Genomic DNA, 16,009 nt, shown 5'->3' with positions numbered 1-16,009 from the left:
TGGCCTGAGCTAGGCAGGGTCTGCTCAGCAAGCTCCCCTTTCTGGGGTGAATTGAACCACCCATCTTCCATGTTGTAGCAGGGCCAGGCAGGTTGGGGGCACGCCTCAGGGAACCCTTGAGCCCCTCTCAGGGCTGGCACTGGCTTTGGCTGTCCTGCCCCTAATCCCTGGGTTGGGCAGGTGGGTGTCACTGTGGGGGTGCAGGTGGCCTGAGCTAGGCAGGGTCTGCTCAGCAAGCTGCTTTCCGTGCTGGGGTGCGTCGGGGATCTGAGCAGGGGCTGACGGGTTTCTCACACCTGTGTCCGCGTGTCTTGTGTCCTGACGCGGCATCCCCATGGCGGCCATCCCAGCCCTGGACCCGGAGGCCGAGCCCAGTATGGACGTGATCTTGGTGGGATCCAGTGAGCTCTCAAGCCCCGTTTCACCTGGGGCAGGCAGAGGTGAGGGCCTATCTGCTTATTGGACCAGTCACTTAGGATGAGGACCCCAGTCCTGGACAAGGTCTGGAGTTCCAGGCTTCTGAGTATTCATGCATTATTCAGACACCCAGACTGGGGCAGGAGATTCCCCACCCACAGCCTTCCCCCAGGCATGGGCGTTTAACACACCAAGATAAGGTGGGAGGGCGGGATGGCAGGGGACTCCTTTGACTTTGGAAAAAGAATGTGTGATGCTCACTTCTGGGCTGATTTTAAATTAAGAGATCAGAGGAAGAAGAAAGGGGCTATTTCTTATCTTCTTTTCCAGATCTTATTGCATATGAAGTCAAGGTTAACCAGCGAAATATAGAAGGTGAGTATTTGCATGCTTGCCCCCACCAGGCAAAAGAGGTGGGGCACAGTGGCTCACACCTATAATCCCAGCACTTTGGGAGAACAAGGTAGGAGGAGCATTTCAGCCCAGGAGTTTGAGACCAGCCTAGGCAACATAGTGAGACTCTGTCTCTGCAAAAAAATAAAAATAAAAATTAGCCAGGCATGGTGGCGTGCACCTGTAGTCCCAGCTACTCAGGAGGCTGAGGTGGGAGGATTGCTTGAGCTGGGGAGGTCGAGGCTGCAATGAGCTATGATAACACCATGCACTCCAGCCTGGGTGACACTGAGATCCTGGAAGAAAGCAGTGGACACCACTGTGCCACGTGGATCCCTTCTCCCCTCCCAAGTCCCCTGTAGCTTCGTTTAAAGCGTACAGTTCAATGTATTTTAGTTTATTTACAGAGTCAGCAATCATCATCACCATCTAATTTTAGAAGATTTTCATCACCCCCAAAAGAAAACCCATATCTAGTAACAGTCACTCTGAATTCCCCTTCTTGCTTCCCTTCTTTTAACTCTAGGCAACCACTCCTCGACTTTCTCTCAACATGGGTTTGCCTTTTCTGGATCCCTTGCATTTCCATATGAATTAGGATCAGCCTGTCACCTCCTGCCAAAAAGCCAGCTGGGAAGTGTCTGCAGATCCCTTTGGGGACTCATGCTATTTTAGCAATATTAATTTTTTTTTTTTTTTTTTTTTTGAGACAGAGTCTCACTCTGTCCTCCAGGCTGGAGTGCAGAGGCATGATCTTGGCTCATAGCAACCTCTATCTACCAGGTTCAAGCAATTCTGCCTCAGCCTCCCAAGTAGCTGGGAATACAGGCACCCATCACCATGCCCGGCTAACTTTTGTATTTTCAGTAGAGACGGGGTTTCACCATGTTGGCCAGGCTGGCCTTGAACTCCTGACCTCAGGTGATCTGCCCGCCTCAGCCTCCCAAAGTGCTGGGATTACAAGCATGAGCCACCATACTCAGCCAATATTAAGTCTTCTGATCCATGAACATGGGATATCTTTCCATTTTGTTCCATCTTCCTTAACATCTTTCAACAACGCTTTGCAGTTTTCAGCGTGTAAGCCTCATACTTGTTTGGCTGAATTTATTCCTAAGTCATCCGCTGCATCTGACGGCACTGGGAAAACACGTTGTGTTTTGAATGTTTCCTTTAGACATCTGTCTCTGCTGCGGAAGTCTCCAGGTTCACACGCAGCACCCTCTGTTTGAGGGAGGGATGTGCACCCCATGTAAGGTAGGCAAGGGGACTGGGTGTGACTCCCTCATGGCCTCAGAGCAGGGATGACACAAGCCAGCCTTGCTTTGCTCCTTCCAAGGACAAGTTCCTGGATGCCCTCTTCCTGTATGACGATGACGGGTACCAGTCCTACTGCTCCATCTGCTGCTCCGGAGAGACGCTGCTCATCTGCGGAAACCCGGACTGCACCCGGTGAGGCCCAGGGCGCTGAAGGAGCTGAGGACACGCCCGTCCTTTCACCCACTCATTCTGGAGTGTGGGTGGATCTTCCTCCCAAACGGATGATTTCCCTGAGAGCTTCTGATTTCTGTCTCAAATGTGTCATTTGGCGCAGAGCCCTCAGCGACGGGAGGCGGGTGTCTGCGGCTGGCAATTGTGATCTTTGTTTTCAGTATTGGTATTGCCACATCACTGTGCAGGGGAGCGATGGAAACCCCACACCCCAGGCTGCCAGTCATGACCAGGGTGACAAGGGGCATGTTCACCCCTCATTCGTTACTCCCCTGCCTCGACTCCCTCCGTGGGCTCCTCCCGTCGGTCCTTCTGGGCCATCCTTGTATTTACAGCTCCCCCCGCCTCAAGTTCTCTCCCTCCGCTGGTGTTGCTACATTTGGTTTTGCTGGGAGTCCCTACCCTGTTTCTGCAGGCTCGAGTTTGGGGGCAGACAGGTGCCTGAGGGGCTGCCATGGATCTGTCATTGCCTGCGAATCCACCTCCCTGTCTTCTGCACCTGGCTCGGCTCCTGTCACTCTGTGTCCCTAGGAAGGACCATGTCCCTCTTCCCAGTCCGCCACCTGGTCTTGCCAAAGGGAGCTCCAGTGTGACTTTTCCCTCCAAAACAGGGCTCAGCCCCACTTCCGCCATCCTCGGCATAGGCGGGCTGTCATGTCGGCTGCTGTGGTTTTCTGTTCGACCCTAGATGCTACTGCTTTGAGTGTGTGGATAGCCTGGTCGGCCCCGGGACCTCGGGGAAGGTGCATGCCATGAGCAACTGGGTGTGCTTCCTGTGCCTGCCCTTCTCCCGAAGCGGGCTGCTGCAACGCCGGAGGAAGTGGCGCGGTCAGCTCAAGGCCTTCTACGACCGAGAGTCGGTAAGGAACCCGCGGAGGGGCAGGACCCGGCGGCAGAGGCCCTGGCTTACAGCCTTCCCTCGGTTCCTGCTGCAGAATGCAGGTGCGCCGATGGGCACCACACTGCAGGCTTGGGAGCGAACACTCTTTCCTGGCTTCCTCTCCGACAGCAGCTTCCACTCGATGGTGGCTTTGGGTAAACTGCTTTGGCATGGCAGTTCTGTTGCTTCCAAGCCTAGGAACGAGGCCCTGGTAGCAGTAGGAGAGGGGCCAGGAGAGGGTGGCTGGCAAGTCCTCAGCACGTCTCAAAGTCCAGTCCTCAGGAGCAAACGCCTGGGCCTATGCTGGCCAGGTGTGGGCCCTTTTCGGAGTCCAGCTGAGAAGCCGGGGGGCCCGGCAGGAACCGTAGACAAAGGTGGAGAAGGTGGAATTGTGTCCCTCTGAGAGGTACACCCAAGTCCCCAGCCCCGTACCTGTGAATGTGATCTTATTGGGAAATAGGGTTTTTGCAGATGTTAAGAGTCGCGAGATGAGATCATTCCAGATCTAGGGTGGGCCCTCAATGCAGCGCGGCTAGTGTCACTGTAAGAGATTTAGGAAATGGAGACAGGGAAGACAGCCACGTGACGATGGAAGCAGAGACTGGAGTGAGGCATCCACCAGCCACGGGTGGCAGCAGCCCCAGGAGCTGAGGGAAAGGCCTGGCACGTCCTCGCCTGGCGCCTTCTGAGGGAGGCATGCCTGCCGGCACACCTTCACTTCAAAACCTCTGGCCTCCTGAGCTGTGAGAGAATAATTTCTGCTGTGCTAAATCCCCTGGTCTGTTTTTTATTTTTTTATTTTTGAGATAGTGTTTCGCTCTTGTTACCCGGCCTGGAGTGCAGTAGCACCATCTTGGCTCACTGCAACCTCGGCCTCCCGGGTTCAAGCGATTCTCCTTCCTGCTTCTCGAGTACCTGGGATTACAGGCACCCGCCACCATAACCCGCTAATTCTGTACTTTTAGTAGAGATGGGGTTTCATCATGTTGACCGGGCTGGTCTCCAACTCCTGACCTCAAGTGATCCACCTACCTCGGCCTCCCAAAGTGCTGGGATGACAGGCATGAGCCACGACGCCCAGCCCCTCCAGTCTGTTTTAATTTGCAGGCCAGCCATGGGAAGCTCCTACGGAAGGGGTGTGGCCCCCGGTGAGGCAGGACCCCTGAACTGAGCATAAAACCGCACTGGTCTCCAGCTCACATTTGTTAAGGTTGAACCAAGTCATCTCTCCCTGCCTAGCAAGCTTCAGCCTGCTCCAATTCGAAGGAAAGGGTCAGATGGGATGGTATTTTATAGGAACAGAGCCTAGCGCTCTGAAAGCTGAGGTCCCTGAGTTTTGGGCCCTGGGGGGCTGGCCCTTTACCAGGGAGCACATGAGGCCAGAGTTGGCTGCCCGCCTGGTCCATCAGGTTGGCAAGGGCAGGGCAACCCACAGGGCCTCACCTGTCCCCGAGGCTCACCTCTCCCCGGTATCTCTGGCCTTGGGGCTCTCTTCTCCGAGGTTCTGGAAGCTGCCTGGGTGAGCAAGACCAGCCTGGCCAACGTGGTGAAATCCCATCTCTACTAAAAATACAAAAATTAGCCGGGCATGGTGGCGTGTGCCTGTAATCCCAGCTACTCGGGAGGCTGAGGCAGGGGAATCGCTTGAACCTGGGAGCTGGAGGTTGCAGTGAGCTGAGATTGCACCACCGCACTCCAGCCTGGGTGATAAAGCAAGACCCCATCTCAAAAATAAAAATTAAAATTAAAAAAAAAATCAGCAAACCCCTCCACACCTACTGTCTGTTGGCTGGAGACAGCTGGAGGTCAGAGCGGGAGACCAAGGCTGGGGCGGGGGGTGGAGCTGGCCTTCCTCGGGGGCAGTGCTGGTCGCGACAGGCCCAGTCTGGCCTCGGCAGGTGCATCTTAGGTGTGTCTCCGGTGAGTCTCACGTTGAGTGTTCATCCAGGGAAGAATTTTCTTTTTTTTTTTTTTTTTTTTTTTTGAGACGGAGTCTCGCTCTGTCGCCCAGGCTGAAGTGCAGTGGTGCGATCTCGGCTCACTACAAGCTCCGCCTCCCGGGTTTACGCCATTCTCCTGCCTCAGCCTCCCGAGTAGCTGGGACTACAGGCGCCCGCCATCTCGCCCGGCTAGTTTTTTGTATTTTTTAATAGAGACGGGGTTTCACCGTGTAGGCCAGGATGGTCTCGATCTTCTGACCTCGTGATCCGCCCGTCTCGGCCTCCCAAAGTGCTGGGATTACAGGCTTGAGCCACCGCGCCCGGCCCCAGGGAAGAATTTTCATTGCACCTCGAGGGCTCTGTAACCAAGTAGCTGGCACAATGCCCTGTTTTGGTTTTTTAATAAATAGGAGAGTCCCCTTGAGATGTTTGAAACCGTGCCTGTGTGGAGGAAAGAGCCGGTCCGGGTGCTGTCTCTTTTTGAAGACATCAAGAAAGGTAAGTCAGTGACGTCCCAAAGACACACATGGAAAGATGCCTCCACACACCTGACTGCCCCCCAGGCCACCCCCCCGGGCTCCCCACACCCTCCCCCAGGCCGACCAGCTGCTGGTGTCCTGCACCCCTCCCCACGCTGGGCCCATGCTTACCCTGCACTGGGGCCTTTGGAAGTCCACTGTCTTCTGGGCCACGCAGGCACAGCCGAATCCATGAAGACACTCCCTGTCCTCTGGCCGCGTCCGTAAGGGATGGGTCCCCCCGGGACACCCACTAATGCCCGCAGTGTCTCAGAGCGGCCTCGTGCGGGAGCACGTGTCTGCCCCCACGCAGCTGACCAGCAGCCTGATCCCACAGCGCCCGCACAGCCTGCCCAAGGTCTTACTGCCCAGGCGGGGCTGAGGAAGCCTGGGTCTCCTCCAAGGCCGTTCCAGGGCTCTGCAGCTCACACCAGCTGCAGAGTGGAGTGGACTCCACCGCTCTGTGGATTTCCTAGCCAGAGGTGACATCACATCCCAGAAATGCCTGGTGCTGTAACACAGTGCTTGACATCCTTTTTGTTTTGATTTGTTTTGTTTTGTTTTGTTTGAGACGCAGTCTCACTCTGTTACTCAGGCTGGAGTGCAATGGCACGATCTGCTCATTGCAGCCTCCACCCCTCGGGTTCAAGCGATTCTCCTGCCTCAGCCTCCCAAGTAGCTGGGATGACAGCTGCCTGCCACCACGCCCAGCCCTGCCTCAGCCTCCTGAGTAGCTGGGATGACAGCTGCCTGCCACCACGCCCAGCCCTGCCTCAGCCTCCTGAGTAGCTGGGATGACAGCTGCCTGCCACCACGCCCAGCTAATTTTTGTATTTTTAGTAGAGATGGGGTTTCACTATGTTGGCCACGCTGGTCTTGAACTCCTGACCTCAGCTAATCCATCCGCCTTGGAATCCCAAAATGCTGGAATTTACAGGCTTGAGCTTCTGTGCCTGGCCGTGCTTGACGTTCTTAAATCAATACGTGGCGATGTTTGCTTGTTTAGCTTGTTACGAGACAAAAACCTCCATCCTTAATCCTCCTGCCATGTCATTAAAAAGATAAAGTTGGGTGGGGTGCAGTGGCTCACGCCTGTAATCCCAACACTTTGGGAGGCTGAGGTGGGTGGATCATTTGAGGTCAGGAGTTGGAGACCAGCCTGGCCAACATAGCGAAAACCCGTCTCTACTAAAAATACAAAAAAATTAGCTGGGCGTGGTGGCACATGCCTGTAGTCCCAGCTACTCAGGAGGCTGAGGCAGGGGAATCGCTTGAACCTGGGAGGCGGAGGTTGCACTGAGCCAAGATTGCACCGTTGCACTCCAGCCTGGGCGACAGAACAAGACTCCACCTCAAAAACAACAAAAATATAAAGTTGGCTCCTTAATGGTAGGAGGGTCCTCCAATCAGCCGTCAGCCTTTTCAAGTCCCTGTAGGGGCACAATCCACGCTCACCCTCTGGACCCTTCTGGTCTCTCCCCATCCAGAGCTGACGAGTTTGGGCTTTTTGGAAAGCGGTTCTGACCTGGGACAGCTGAAGCATTTGGATGATGTCACAGACACAGTGAGGAAGGATGTGAGTACCGCCGTGCACTCTCGGACGCTGCACTGGGAGCAGGGCTGCGAGCTTCCTCAGAGGAAATGTCAAGGATGAGGTGGGCAGGGAGGCGGCGCCAGGGGCTGGGAGGAGTCCCGAACACACGGGGGCCTCTCGGCTGGGGTTACAGGCACCCGCCACCACGCCCAGCTAATTTTTTGTATTTTTTAGTAGAGACGGGGTTTCACCATATTGGTCAGGCTGGTCTTGAACTCTTGACCTCAGATGATCAACCACCTTGGCCTCCTAAAGTACTCGGATTGTAGGCATTAGCTACCGTGCCCAGCCATTAATTTTTATTTAAGAAGAATGACAGAGTGAGGGCCATCACTGTTAATGAAGCCAGCACTGCTCACAGCCTCCCCTTGGTCACTTTTTGGGACTCAAGGGCACCCCTTGTCGTGTCTGTGTCCAGGCAAGATTGTTGGGTGGCTGTGTTTTGTCTTCTTCCAGCTTGGCCATGGAGCAGCCTGGTCACTGGTGCTCTGCGGGGGCTGTTTCTGTTCAGCAGGGAAGGCTCTGCCCTTACCGTTAGCTCCTGGAGGGCTGCGGACGGCGCCTGCCGTGTTCACGGATGACAGTCTGTGCGTTGGGTTGGGCCTCCCAGGACTGGTTCTCCAAGGGCAGTGGGATGACAGACAGAAAAACCAAATTCTGCCAAAGTATTTAAGTAGGTTTATTCTGAGCCAGTAAGAGGGACCATGGCCTGGGAAACACAGTCTTCAGAGGTCCAGAGGAAGTGCACCTGAGGCGGTCGGTCAGTAACAGTTTTGGTTTTTTTTTTTTCAATCAATGTTGACCAGGTTGGCCTCGAACGTGTAGCCTCGCCTCCCCGAGTGCCAGGGCAACCGGCCTGAGCCACCGCGGCTCCCACAGTTTTGGTTTTATACATTTCAGGGAGATGGGAACTGCAGGTAGAATCAGAAATCAGTACACGGGCCAGGCATGGTGGCTTACACCTGTAATCCCAGCACTTTGAGCTCAGGAGTTCAAGACCACCTGTGGTCCCAGCTACTCGGGGGGGCTGAGGCTGGAGGATTGCTTGAGCCCAGGAGGTGGAGGTTGCAGTGAGCCGAGATCTCGCCAGTGCACTACAGCCTGGGTGACAGAGTGAGACCCCATCTCAAAAAATTCAATCAATCCATCCAATCAATACGTAGGTGTGCATTGGTTCAGCCCCAAAAGGCGGCATATCTTGAAGCTTACATTAGGGATTCTTTAGTTGGCAGTTGGATGAAAGAGTTAAGCTTTGCCTAAAAACTCGGGGTCAGTAGAAAGGAATGCTTGAGTTAAAATAAGGTCTGCTGTCTCTCATGTGACGCCGTGACAGAGCCATAATATACCGGCTCAAAACACCCATTCCACGAGCTTTTGTGGTTGGTAAGCCGTGATTCCCCCACGCTTCTTAGAAAGGAATTTGAGCAAGAAAAGATAAAGGCAGAGTTCAGTCCCCAAACGCGTGGCACAGAGTCTTCACCTCAGATTCGGAGCGTTCTCCTCTGGGCTCCAGGCAGGCAGCCCCTGAGGCTGGTGGTGGCTGGGGATGGCTCTGCCCTAGTGGGCTCTACTCCTCGGCTTGCCCTGGCCTGTGGGCCCCGTGAGCTGAGCAGGGTCGGCCCTGGGGATATCTCGTGCTGCTGTACGCGACCTTGCCCACTGCTGCTGCCTGTCGGTGCCCACGCCCGTCTGTCCTGCAGGTGGAGGAGTGGGGGCCCTTCGATCTCCTGTACGGCGCCACACCTCCCCTGGGCCACACCTGCGACCATCCTCCCAGTGAGTGACGCTTCAGTCCTGATACCGTGACCCCACCACCCCTGTCTCCTCTCCTCTCTCCCCACCCCTCCATGCCAGGGCAGAAACAGCAAATTGTCAGCATTTTTCAAAAGCAGCTCTATTGAGGCACCACTGACACACAGTAAGTTGCACACATTTAGTGTGTCCGACTGGAGGAGTTCTGAGCTAGCTCCACACCCATGCACCCCTCATCATGAGCAACAGAGTAAGTGTCCCCATCACTCAGGCTTCCCTGTGCCCCCCAAGCCTCCTGCTGATCCCATGCAGCCCCCAGCGTGCCCACGTCACTGCAGCTCACGTATCCTCTGGAGCTTCCTCTAAAAGGCGGTATTTGTGCCACGGCACGCGCCCTGCGTCTGCACCTCCTTTGGGGTTGCCTGTCTGTCTCTTCCCAACTCTGGGCCTGCCTGGGGGAGAAGGGGTCCTCGTACCTCTGTGGCCCTGGCACTGGGCAGGGCTCCATTGCTGCTGGAGGAACAGGGGCAGGGGACCCCTCAGACCCAGCCCAGTGCATCCCATAGACCCCCTCGGTCCTGCTCTCATGCCACAGTTTCCTTAGGCCCCTGCCCAGATGCACCTGAACAGCACCCCGCCACTACCAGCCCTTGCCCCTGGACCCCCTCAGCCCTGCCCCCTCACCCCCTCCAGGCTGGTACCTGTTCCAGTTCCACCGGCTCCTGCAGTACGCGCGGCCCGGGCCGGGCAGCCCCAGGCCCTTCTTCTGGATGTTCGTGGACAATCTGGTACTGAACAAAGAAGACCAGGACATCGCCTCTCGCTTCCTGGAGGTGTGTGCGGGGCCGCGTGGGCCTCCCTCTACCCCTGCCCACATGAGGGAGGGCTCTTCGGGTGGCGCTCAGTCTACACCCCAGGCTCCAGGCCTGGAACCCTGCGGTCCCTGGTTGCCAGGTGTGCACAGGCCCCAGGAGAGCTGCTGTGCAGTCCAGGCAGGGACCGTGGTGCCTGGGACATGAACCCCTTCGAGGAGAGCCTTGGAGGGCAGTCCCACCTCACACTACTCCTGTGCTCACAGAACACGGCCTTGGGGGCTCACCTCCTGCCGCCGCCCCCTCAGTCTCCACACACACACATGCACATCACACACGCTCACAGGTAAAACACACACCACAGTGCACATGTGCACACAGTCACTGTACACAGGCACCACACACGGACACACTTACCACATACTACACAGGCACTCTACGTGCACGCATACTCACCACACACACACACACACACACACACACAGCCTTCTCTTCACACGTCTGAATCCTGACTGTCAGAGCAGCCACTTTTGGGCTCAGTGGACGGGTCCCCTCTGGGGCTGATGGGCCGGGTCAGGGTTGGGGAGGGACGGCCACACCTCAGCCACATGAGACAGGCGGGAGACGTTCAGCAGGGGGAAGTTCCTCACGCTCTCAGGTTCCATGGAGGGGCCACAGCCAGCGGGGGCCCCACCCACCGAGTGGGCAGCACTTGTGGGCTGGAGCCTTCGCTGGGGGTCCAGGCGGGGTCGAGGTTCCCTTGGTGCTGGAATCTCATGGAGTGGCTGGAATGCAAACCCAGCCATTGGGAAGGGGAGCAAATGCCATGAGCTGAAAATCACAGGATCTGTGCTTTTAGAACAGGAGACTTTGCTTCTGTAAAGGGACACAGCCTGCAAGGCCCTGTCCCCCAGGCTGGGAAGCACGGCCTCTGCCAAGACCAGAGGAGCCAGGAGGAGGCACTTCGAAGGGGAGGGGTGGCTGGGGCAGGAGCTCCGTGCTGACCGGGTTGGCTAAACCTGTGCGGCAGGTTATTCATGAAGAGGATCCGGCTGCATGCGTACTGAACAAACATGCATGTAACATACGACCTGTGTTCACTCTGGGGTAGAGTCTTAACACGTCAGTGTGTCACAGTGAGGCCCTAAACCTCAGCGGTCTTCTCGGAACACAAAGGCACTCAAGGCGGAGCCTCTGTAAACTGGCCGGAGCCGGTCCATGGTCGGGGGTCCCTTATCAGGAGGAGGTTCCTGAAGTCAGGCTTCTGCCTGACAGCTGTGGTCATGGCTGCGGAACGTGGTCAGTTTGCGTCTGTGGGTGGATGAGCTGCAGTCATTTGAATCTTGCTCATTGCTGGGCCAGCGTGTGTTTAGCTGCTGGAGAAAAAGCAGCTGTGGCGTGAGGGCAGAATCCGTTCTCTCAGTGTAGGGTACAAGGCTGACCCTTGCCTGGCGTGGTCTGAGGTCCTGTGTGTAATTTGATATCTTATTGCCACAGAGTCTGTTCTGTCGGTTTAAAATAATTCATCAGCTTTTTCTGCAAAGGTGATTTATAAGAAAAAGGGACATAGGGAACACAGTAGGGCTAGAAAGTCCGTTGACCACTCAGGGCCATTGGTGGCTGAGGCCAGGGGGCCCATGGGGGGCGCTTACCCCTGACCCACGGCCGACCCTCCCACCCCCAGATGGAGCCAACCACCATCCCAGATGTCCGCGACGGATCCCTACAGAATGCCGTCCGCGTGTGGAGCAACATTCCAGCCATAAGGAGGTATTTCCCGGGCAGCCACAAGCGTTCAGGGTCAAGGGGGACGTGGACCCAGAGCGGAGTTCACCTAGGAAATGGGGTCTGTCTAACAGAACCAAACCCAGAGCAGCCTCTGTGCCCCAGTGGGACTGCGGTCAGCCTCCAGGGCCACCCTGAGACCCTGAAGGCACTGAAGCCCAAGGACGCCCCTTTCCCCTTGGAGGCCTTCTCCAGCACTGGCTCTCAGCTTCTCAGGGTCCAGCCCCTGGACACCCATATGCGCCGCCACGGCGGCCTGGCCCTGGATCGGCTGCAGCCCCCAGGCTTTCACTCCGTGTGGTCTCCCCACCTCCCTTGCACACCCATAAGCTCATGCGTGCTCACACTCAGCCACACTCACACGACTCACTTGCACGCTTATCCACACACCTGTGTGCTCATGTGCACACACACAGTCATTCCCACGGTCACGTTCATCCACATGCCCACATGCTCCGTCAGTCACATGCTCACACAAGCACACTCACGACTAGCACGTGCATGTCACATGTGCTCACAATCACAGGCACACACGCATCAGTCTCACACCCACCCACATGCTTGCACCCCCCATGGTGTACTCCTGGGCTGCCCTCCCCACATTTTGGGGCCTTGAACACACAGCCCTGCCCCACGTGCCCTCTGCTGCTGAGCACCCCCTCCTGCTGCCCCCACGGCCTCTCCCAGCTGCCCCCGCCCCTTGACAGCCTTCCCAGGCGGCACCGACCTCACACCCTCCAGCCGACCGCCCGTCCATCCCCTCACTCCCACACTCACCTGGCGTGCCTCACTCATACATGCATTCGTGTGGAACGAGCGCTTTCTGGCTCAGCTGAGTCATGTCTCCTCCTGCCTGAGAGTGAGTTCTGGAAACTTATTCCCTCTCACTTCTCAGGTTCCCGCATTCTCCCATGTCACCGCCATGGCACGATCCTGTTGCCTGGCACCTGCCAAGGTGTGGCGCCCGCAGGTCTTGCTGGCCTGGCCTCCCCTGGATTTGAGTTTTGGGAGGGGCTGAGCTGAAGCACTTTGCCAGATGCTTTCTCTTCAGAAGCCCTCTCAGCTGCATGCCGTACTTCCCACAACCTCCCCCTCACCCTAAGCCTGCTCCCCCCATGTCACTTCCCTGGAGGCGGGACCAGGCTCTGTGGGGCTGGGTGAGCAGGGCTGAAGGTGGGGGCAGACCCAGCAACACCTGTGTGCATTACAGGCCGTGCCTCACCTGCTGCCTGTTCCCGGAGGCTCCTTGGCCCCCGGAGGATCCATGCGTCCACGCAGCAGCTAGAGAACAGCACCCCATCAGGGTTCTTATGTGGCAGGTGTAGCCAGACCCAGGGTTGCAAGGCTCCTCCACCAAAGGCACCTCCCTCCGCTCCAGTGGCCACACCTGTGGCGCCTGCAGGCTTGGGCCATGGGCTGGCAACTGCTTCTTCCCAGGCCCCCTTTCTGAGCGAGGCCCCACAGAGCTCCTCACAGGGTTTCCAGGGCTGGATGCACCTGAGCCGTGATCCTGGGGTCACCTGGTTCCCGGAAGGAGGCTGGCAGCTCCTTCCCACAGGTTTCCCTCCGAGGCTCCCAGGTGTCTCAACAGTGACGTGAAACACCCACTCACTGAAAGGAAAATCATTTTGCAGAGGTGGCCACCATCACCCCCAGGATGGTTAAGGACAGTCCCCACTGCCCTAGGGAGGGTGCCCGAGGAGGAGGGGGACACTGTATCTGGCACTTCACTCGCAGCCTTCACCCCGAAATAAACTGAGAAATGTTCCTGGCCTCCAGTGGGGTGGCTGGGAGCACGAGAGGGGGTGTTGGTGCCAAGTCTGCAAAGTCCATCTTCCCCTCCTCACACAGCAGACTGGCAGAGGACCTTTTCCTCTCCCCACCTGCCCTCCTGCGCTCAGGGTTCAGGCTTCCGGCACAGGTAGCCCCAGGAACCCAGGGGACAGCCTTTGTGATACAATTCCCTGGGAATGGTTGCTGACTCTGCAAGGGTTTGGCTAACTTTTGCCTGGAGTCCTGTCCTTTCCTCTGCGGGGGTGCTGCCCAGGATGGTGACATCCTCTAGCGATGGCCCTGGAGCTTGCTGTTCACATGGAGTCACCCCCAGCCTGTTTCCCAGGGGACCAGCCCCCTGCCAGGGGGAGGCCGGAGGCAGGGGAGTTGTCTGGTCTCCTGCTGCTCAGTACACCTCCGTGAGAAAAACTCCCAGAATCGGGTGGGGGTTCCAGGGCGTCTTAGGCGCCTGGGACAACTGAGAGGCAGGCTGTTCCCCTCACCCCCTCGAAGCGATTCCTTCCCAGCCCCATCTCCGGGCCCGCCTGGTGGGTGCTGCGCTTGCTCATAGCCTTCCCTCCCCTCCTCTCAGCAGCAGGCAGTGGGCTCTGGTTTCGGAAGAAGAATTGTCCCTGCTGATACAGAACAGGCAGAGCTCGAAGCTCGCGGCCAAGTGGCCCACCAAGCTGGTGAAGAACTGCTTTCTCCCTCTAAGAGAATATTTCAAGTATTTTTCAACCGAACTCACTTCCTCTTTATAAATGAGTCACTATACTGTGAAAAGGGAAAAAAAGACTTTTCCTAGAACAAAGGCGGCTTTCTTCACATTGTCTCTTTCCTCTTCGGATTATTATTTTATTGCTCGTCTTCGGTTTTTGCGTCGTCACTGCAGACCCACGTTCCGTTGGGTTCTGGAGACTCAGGGTCTCTCCCCCACCACGCTGGCTCACGGGGCGGAGGCTCCCGCCGCTGTGCACAGGACCACACATGGTGGTACGCGTCGTACTTCCCGAAAGCATTTCTGTGTTCTAGTTGAGAAGTTCAAGTATATTTATTATAAGATAGTTATTGGTCACGTCTGGTGTTTTATGTATAGGCACAGCCATCTGTCATCCTGCAGGGCGTGGGGTGGAGGCCAGAAGTGAGCAGGAGGCGTCTTTGGAACGCCTGCGCTGTGTCCTGCACTTTCTGCCGGGGCCTTCCTCACGAGACCCCTGTTTGCTTTCATAGAGAAAACCACGCACCCCGATTGTAGCTGCACCAAACGGCCTGGACCTTTGCAAAGTACAGGACCTCAGCCTTGGCAGGCAAAGGAGGGACCTGCTGAACCTTTGGTGTGGAGGCCAAGGCCAGATCCACACACAAAGGATGTCACGTTTGGGTCCTACCCCAGGTGGTATTGATTGCAACAAGCAGGGCTCCTCCTGGCCCTCTGCAGTTTGAGTCTGAGTGAGGATCAACCCAGCAGAAAGCTCTGCCTCAGGCTGGGCTCAAATCACCGGAAATGAATCCTGCAGGGGAACCTTGGGGTCTGCACTGGGGCTATCAGTGGTAGGTAAAATGCTTTGTGGAAGAAAGGTCAAAAAGGGGCCCTAGGAAGGTTAACAATGTGTATCTGGAAGTAAATAGAAGCCTTCACTTCAATTAACATGACTGGATGCCTCTCCCATCTTGGGACAGTCCTGGATGCCTACGACACAGGTCTCACATCCAGGGATGAATTTAGCGAGCTCTGTAATGACCCCGGGTTCCTGCAGCCACAGAGGGAGAACAGGTGAGGGCATCCAAGTGCAAATGAGCCCTCTGGGGAAGCCGCGCTGACACGAGCTCTAGCTGAAGCCATCATGAGCCCATGAGCACGGGCCAGGCAGGGTGGTGAGAGCTCCAGACAGGGCAGGCTGGGCTCAGGCTGCATCCACCCAGGGAACCAGCGTCACGGGCCCAACATCACTCATGCTCAGTTTCTGTGAGGGTTGCATCAAAGCAGGGACCCACAGTGCTGGGAGGGGCTTTCTGCCACCCAAAATGCACTTTCCTCCTTTTGTTCTCTCCCCAACACTCAGAACTGTCCACACCACCTTGAGATTCTCTGTGTATTTTATTTTAAGTTTTTATGTTTTGAGACAGGGGCTAGCTCGCCTCCCAGGCTGGAGTGCAGTGGCACAACCATAGCTCACTGCAGCCTCCATCTCTGGTCTCAAGAGATCCTCCAGCGTCAGCCTCTGGAGTAGCTGGGACTACAGGTGCGCGCCACCATGCCTGGCTAATTTTTAAAAATTATTTGTAGAGATGGGGTCTTGCCCTGTTGCCCAGACTGGTCTCAAACTCCTGGGCTCAAGTGATCCTCCCACCTTGGCCTCCGTAAGTGTTGGAATTAAAGATGTGAGCCACTGTGCCCGGCCCTCCAGGTATTTTAACTTTACACACAGGACCTGCACCATGATCCCGTGCTCAGCCGAACAACAACCCTCCAAAAGATGCCCATGTCCCCATTCCCGGATACTGTGAATGTTACCTCATGTGGCAAAGGAAGGACTTTGCTGACGGGATTAAATTGAGGTGGGAGGCCTCCCTGGATCATCCAGGTGGGTTCTATCTGTCATCCCAAAGGTCCTCATAACAGAGGGGCAAAGTGAGGCTTGACCACGCAGAGG

The 16,009-nt window shown here is 56.5% G+C and overlaps 1 protein-coding gene across 2 annotated transcripts; it reads left to right on the top strand.

Annotated features, from left to right (window-relative positions):
* Nucleotides 1–327: 327 nt before the first annotated feature.
* On the top strand, nucleotides 328–14,176 carry DNMT3L (DNA (cytosine-5-)-methyltransferase 3-like). 2 transcript variants are annotated; one of them, XM_011954136.1, is made up of 11 exons: nucleotides 328–440; nucleotides 748–792; nucleotides 1,988–2,067; nucleotides 2,150–2,262; nucleotides 2,990–3,161; nucleotides 5,532–5,619; nucleotides 7,127–7,215; nucleotides 8,934–9,009; nucleotides 9,679–9,818; nucleotides 11,482–11,567; nucleotides 13,948–14,176. In XM_011954136.1, exons 1-11 carry the CDS (start codon nucleotides 335–337, stop codon nucleotides 14,114–14,116), a joined length of 1,164 nt encoding a protein of 387 aa, XP_011809526.1. In that variant the 5' UTR covers nucleotides 328–334; the 3' UTR covers nucleotides 14,117–14,176. The 2 variants fall into 2 exon arrangements, with proteins under 2 accessions (XP_011809526.1, XP_011809527.1); XM_011954137.1 differs by having other exon boundaries at nucleotides 13,951–14,167.
* Nucleotides 14,177–16,009: the final 1,833 nt, after the last annotated feature.

Source organism: Colobus angolensis, unplaced genomic scaffold, assembly GCF_000951035.1.
Source record: "Colobus angolensis palliatus isolate OR3802 unplaced genomic scaffold, Cang.pa_1.0 Scaffold38, whole genome shotgun sequence".
NCBI lineage: Eukaryota > Metazoa > Chordata > Mammalia > Primates > Cercopithecidae > Colobus > Colobus angolensis.
The sequence above is the reverse complement of the archived record's forward strand: the minus strand, read 5'-3'. Positions and strand labels throughout refer to the sequence as shown.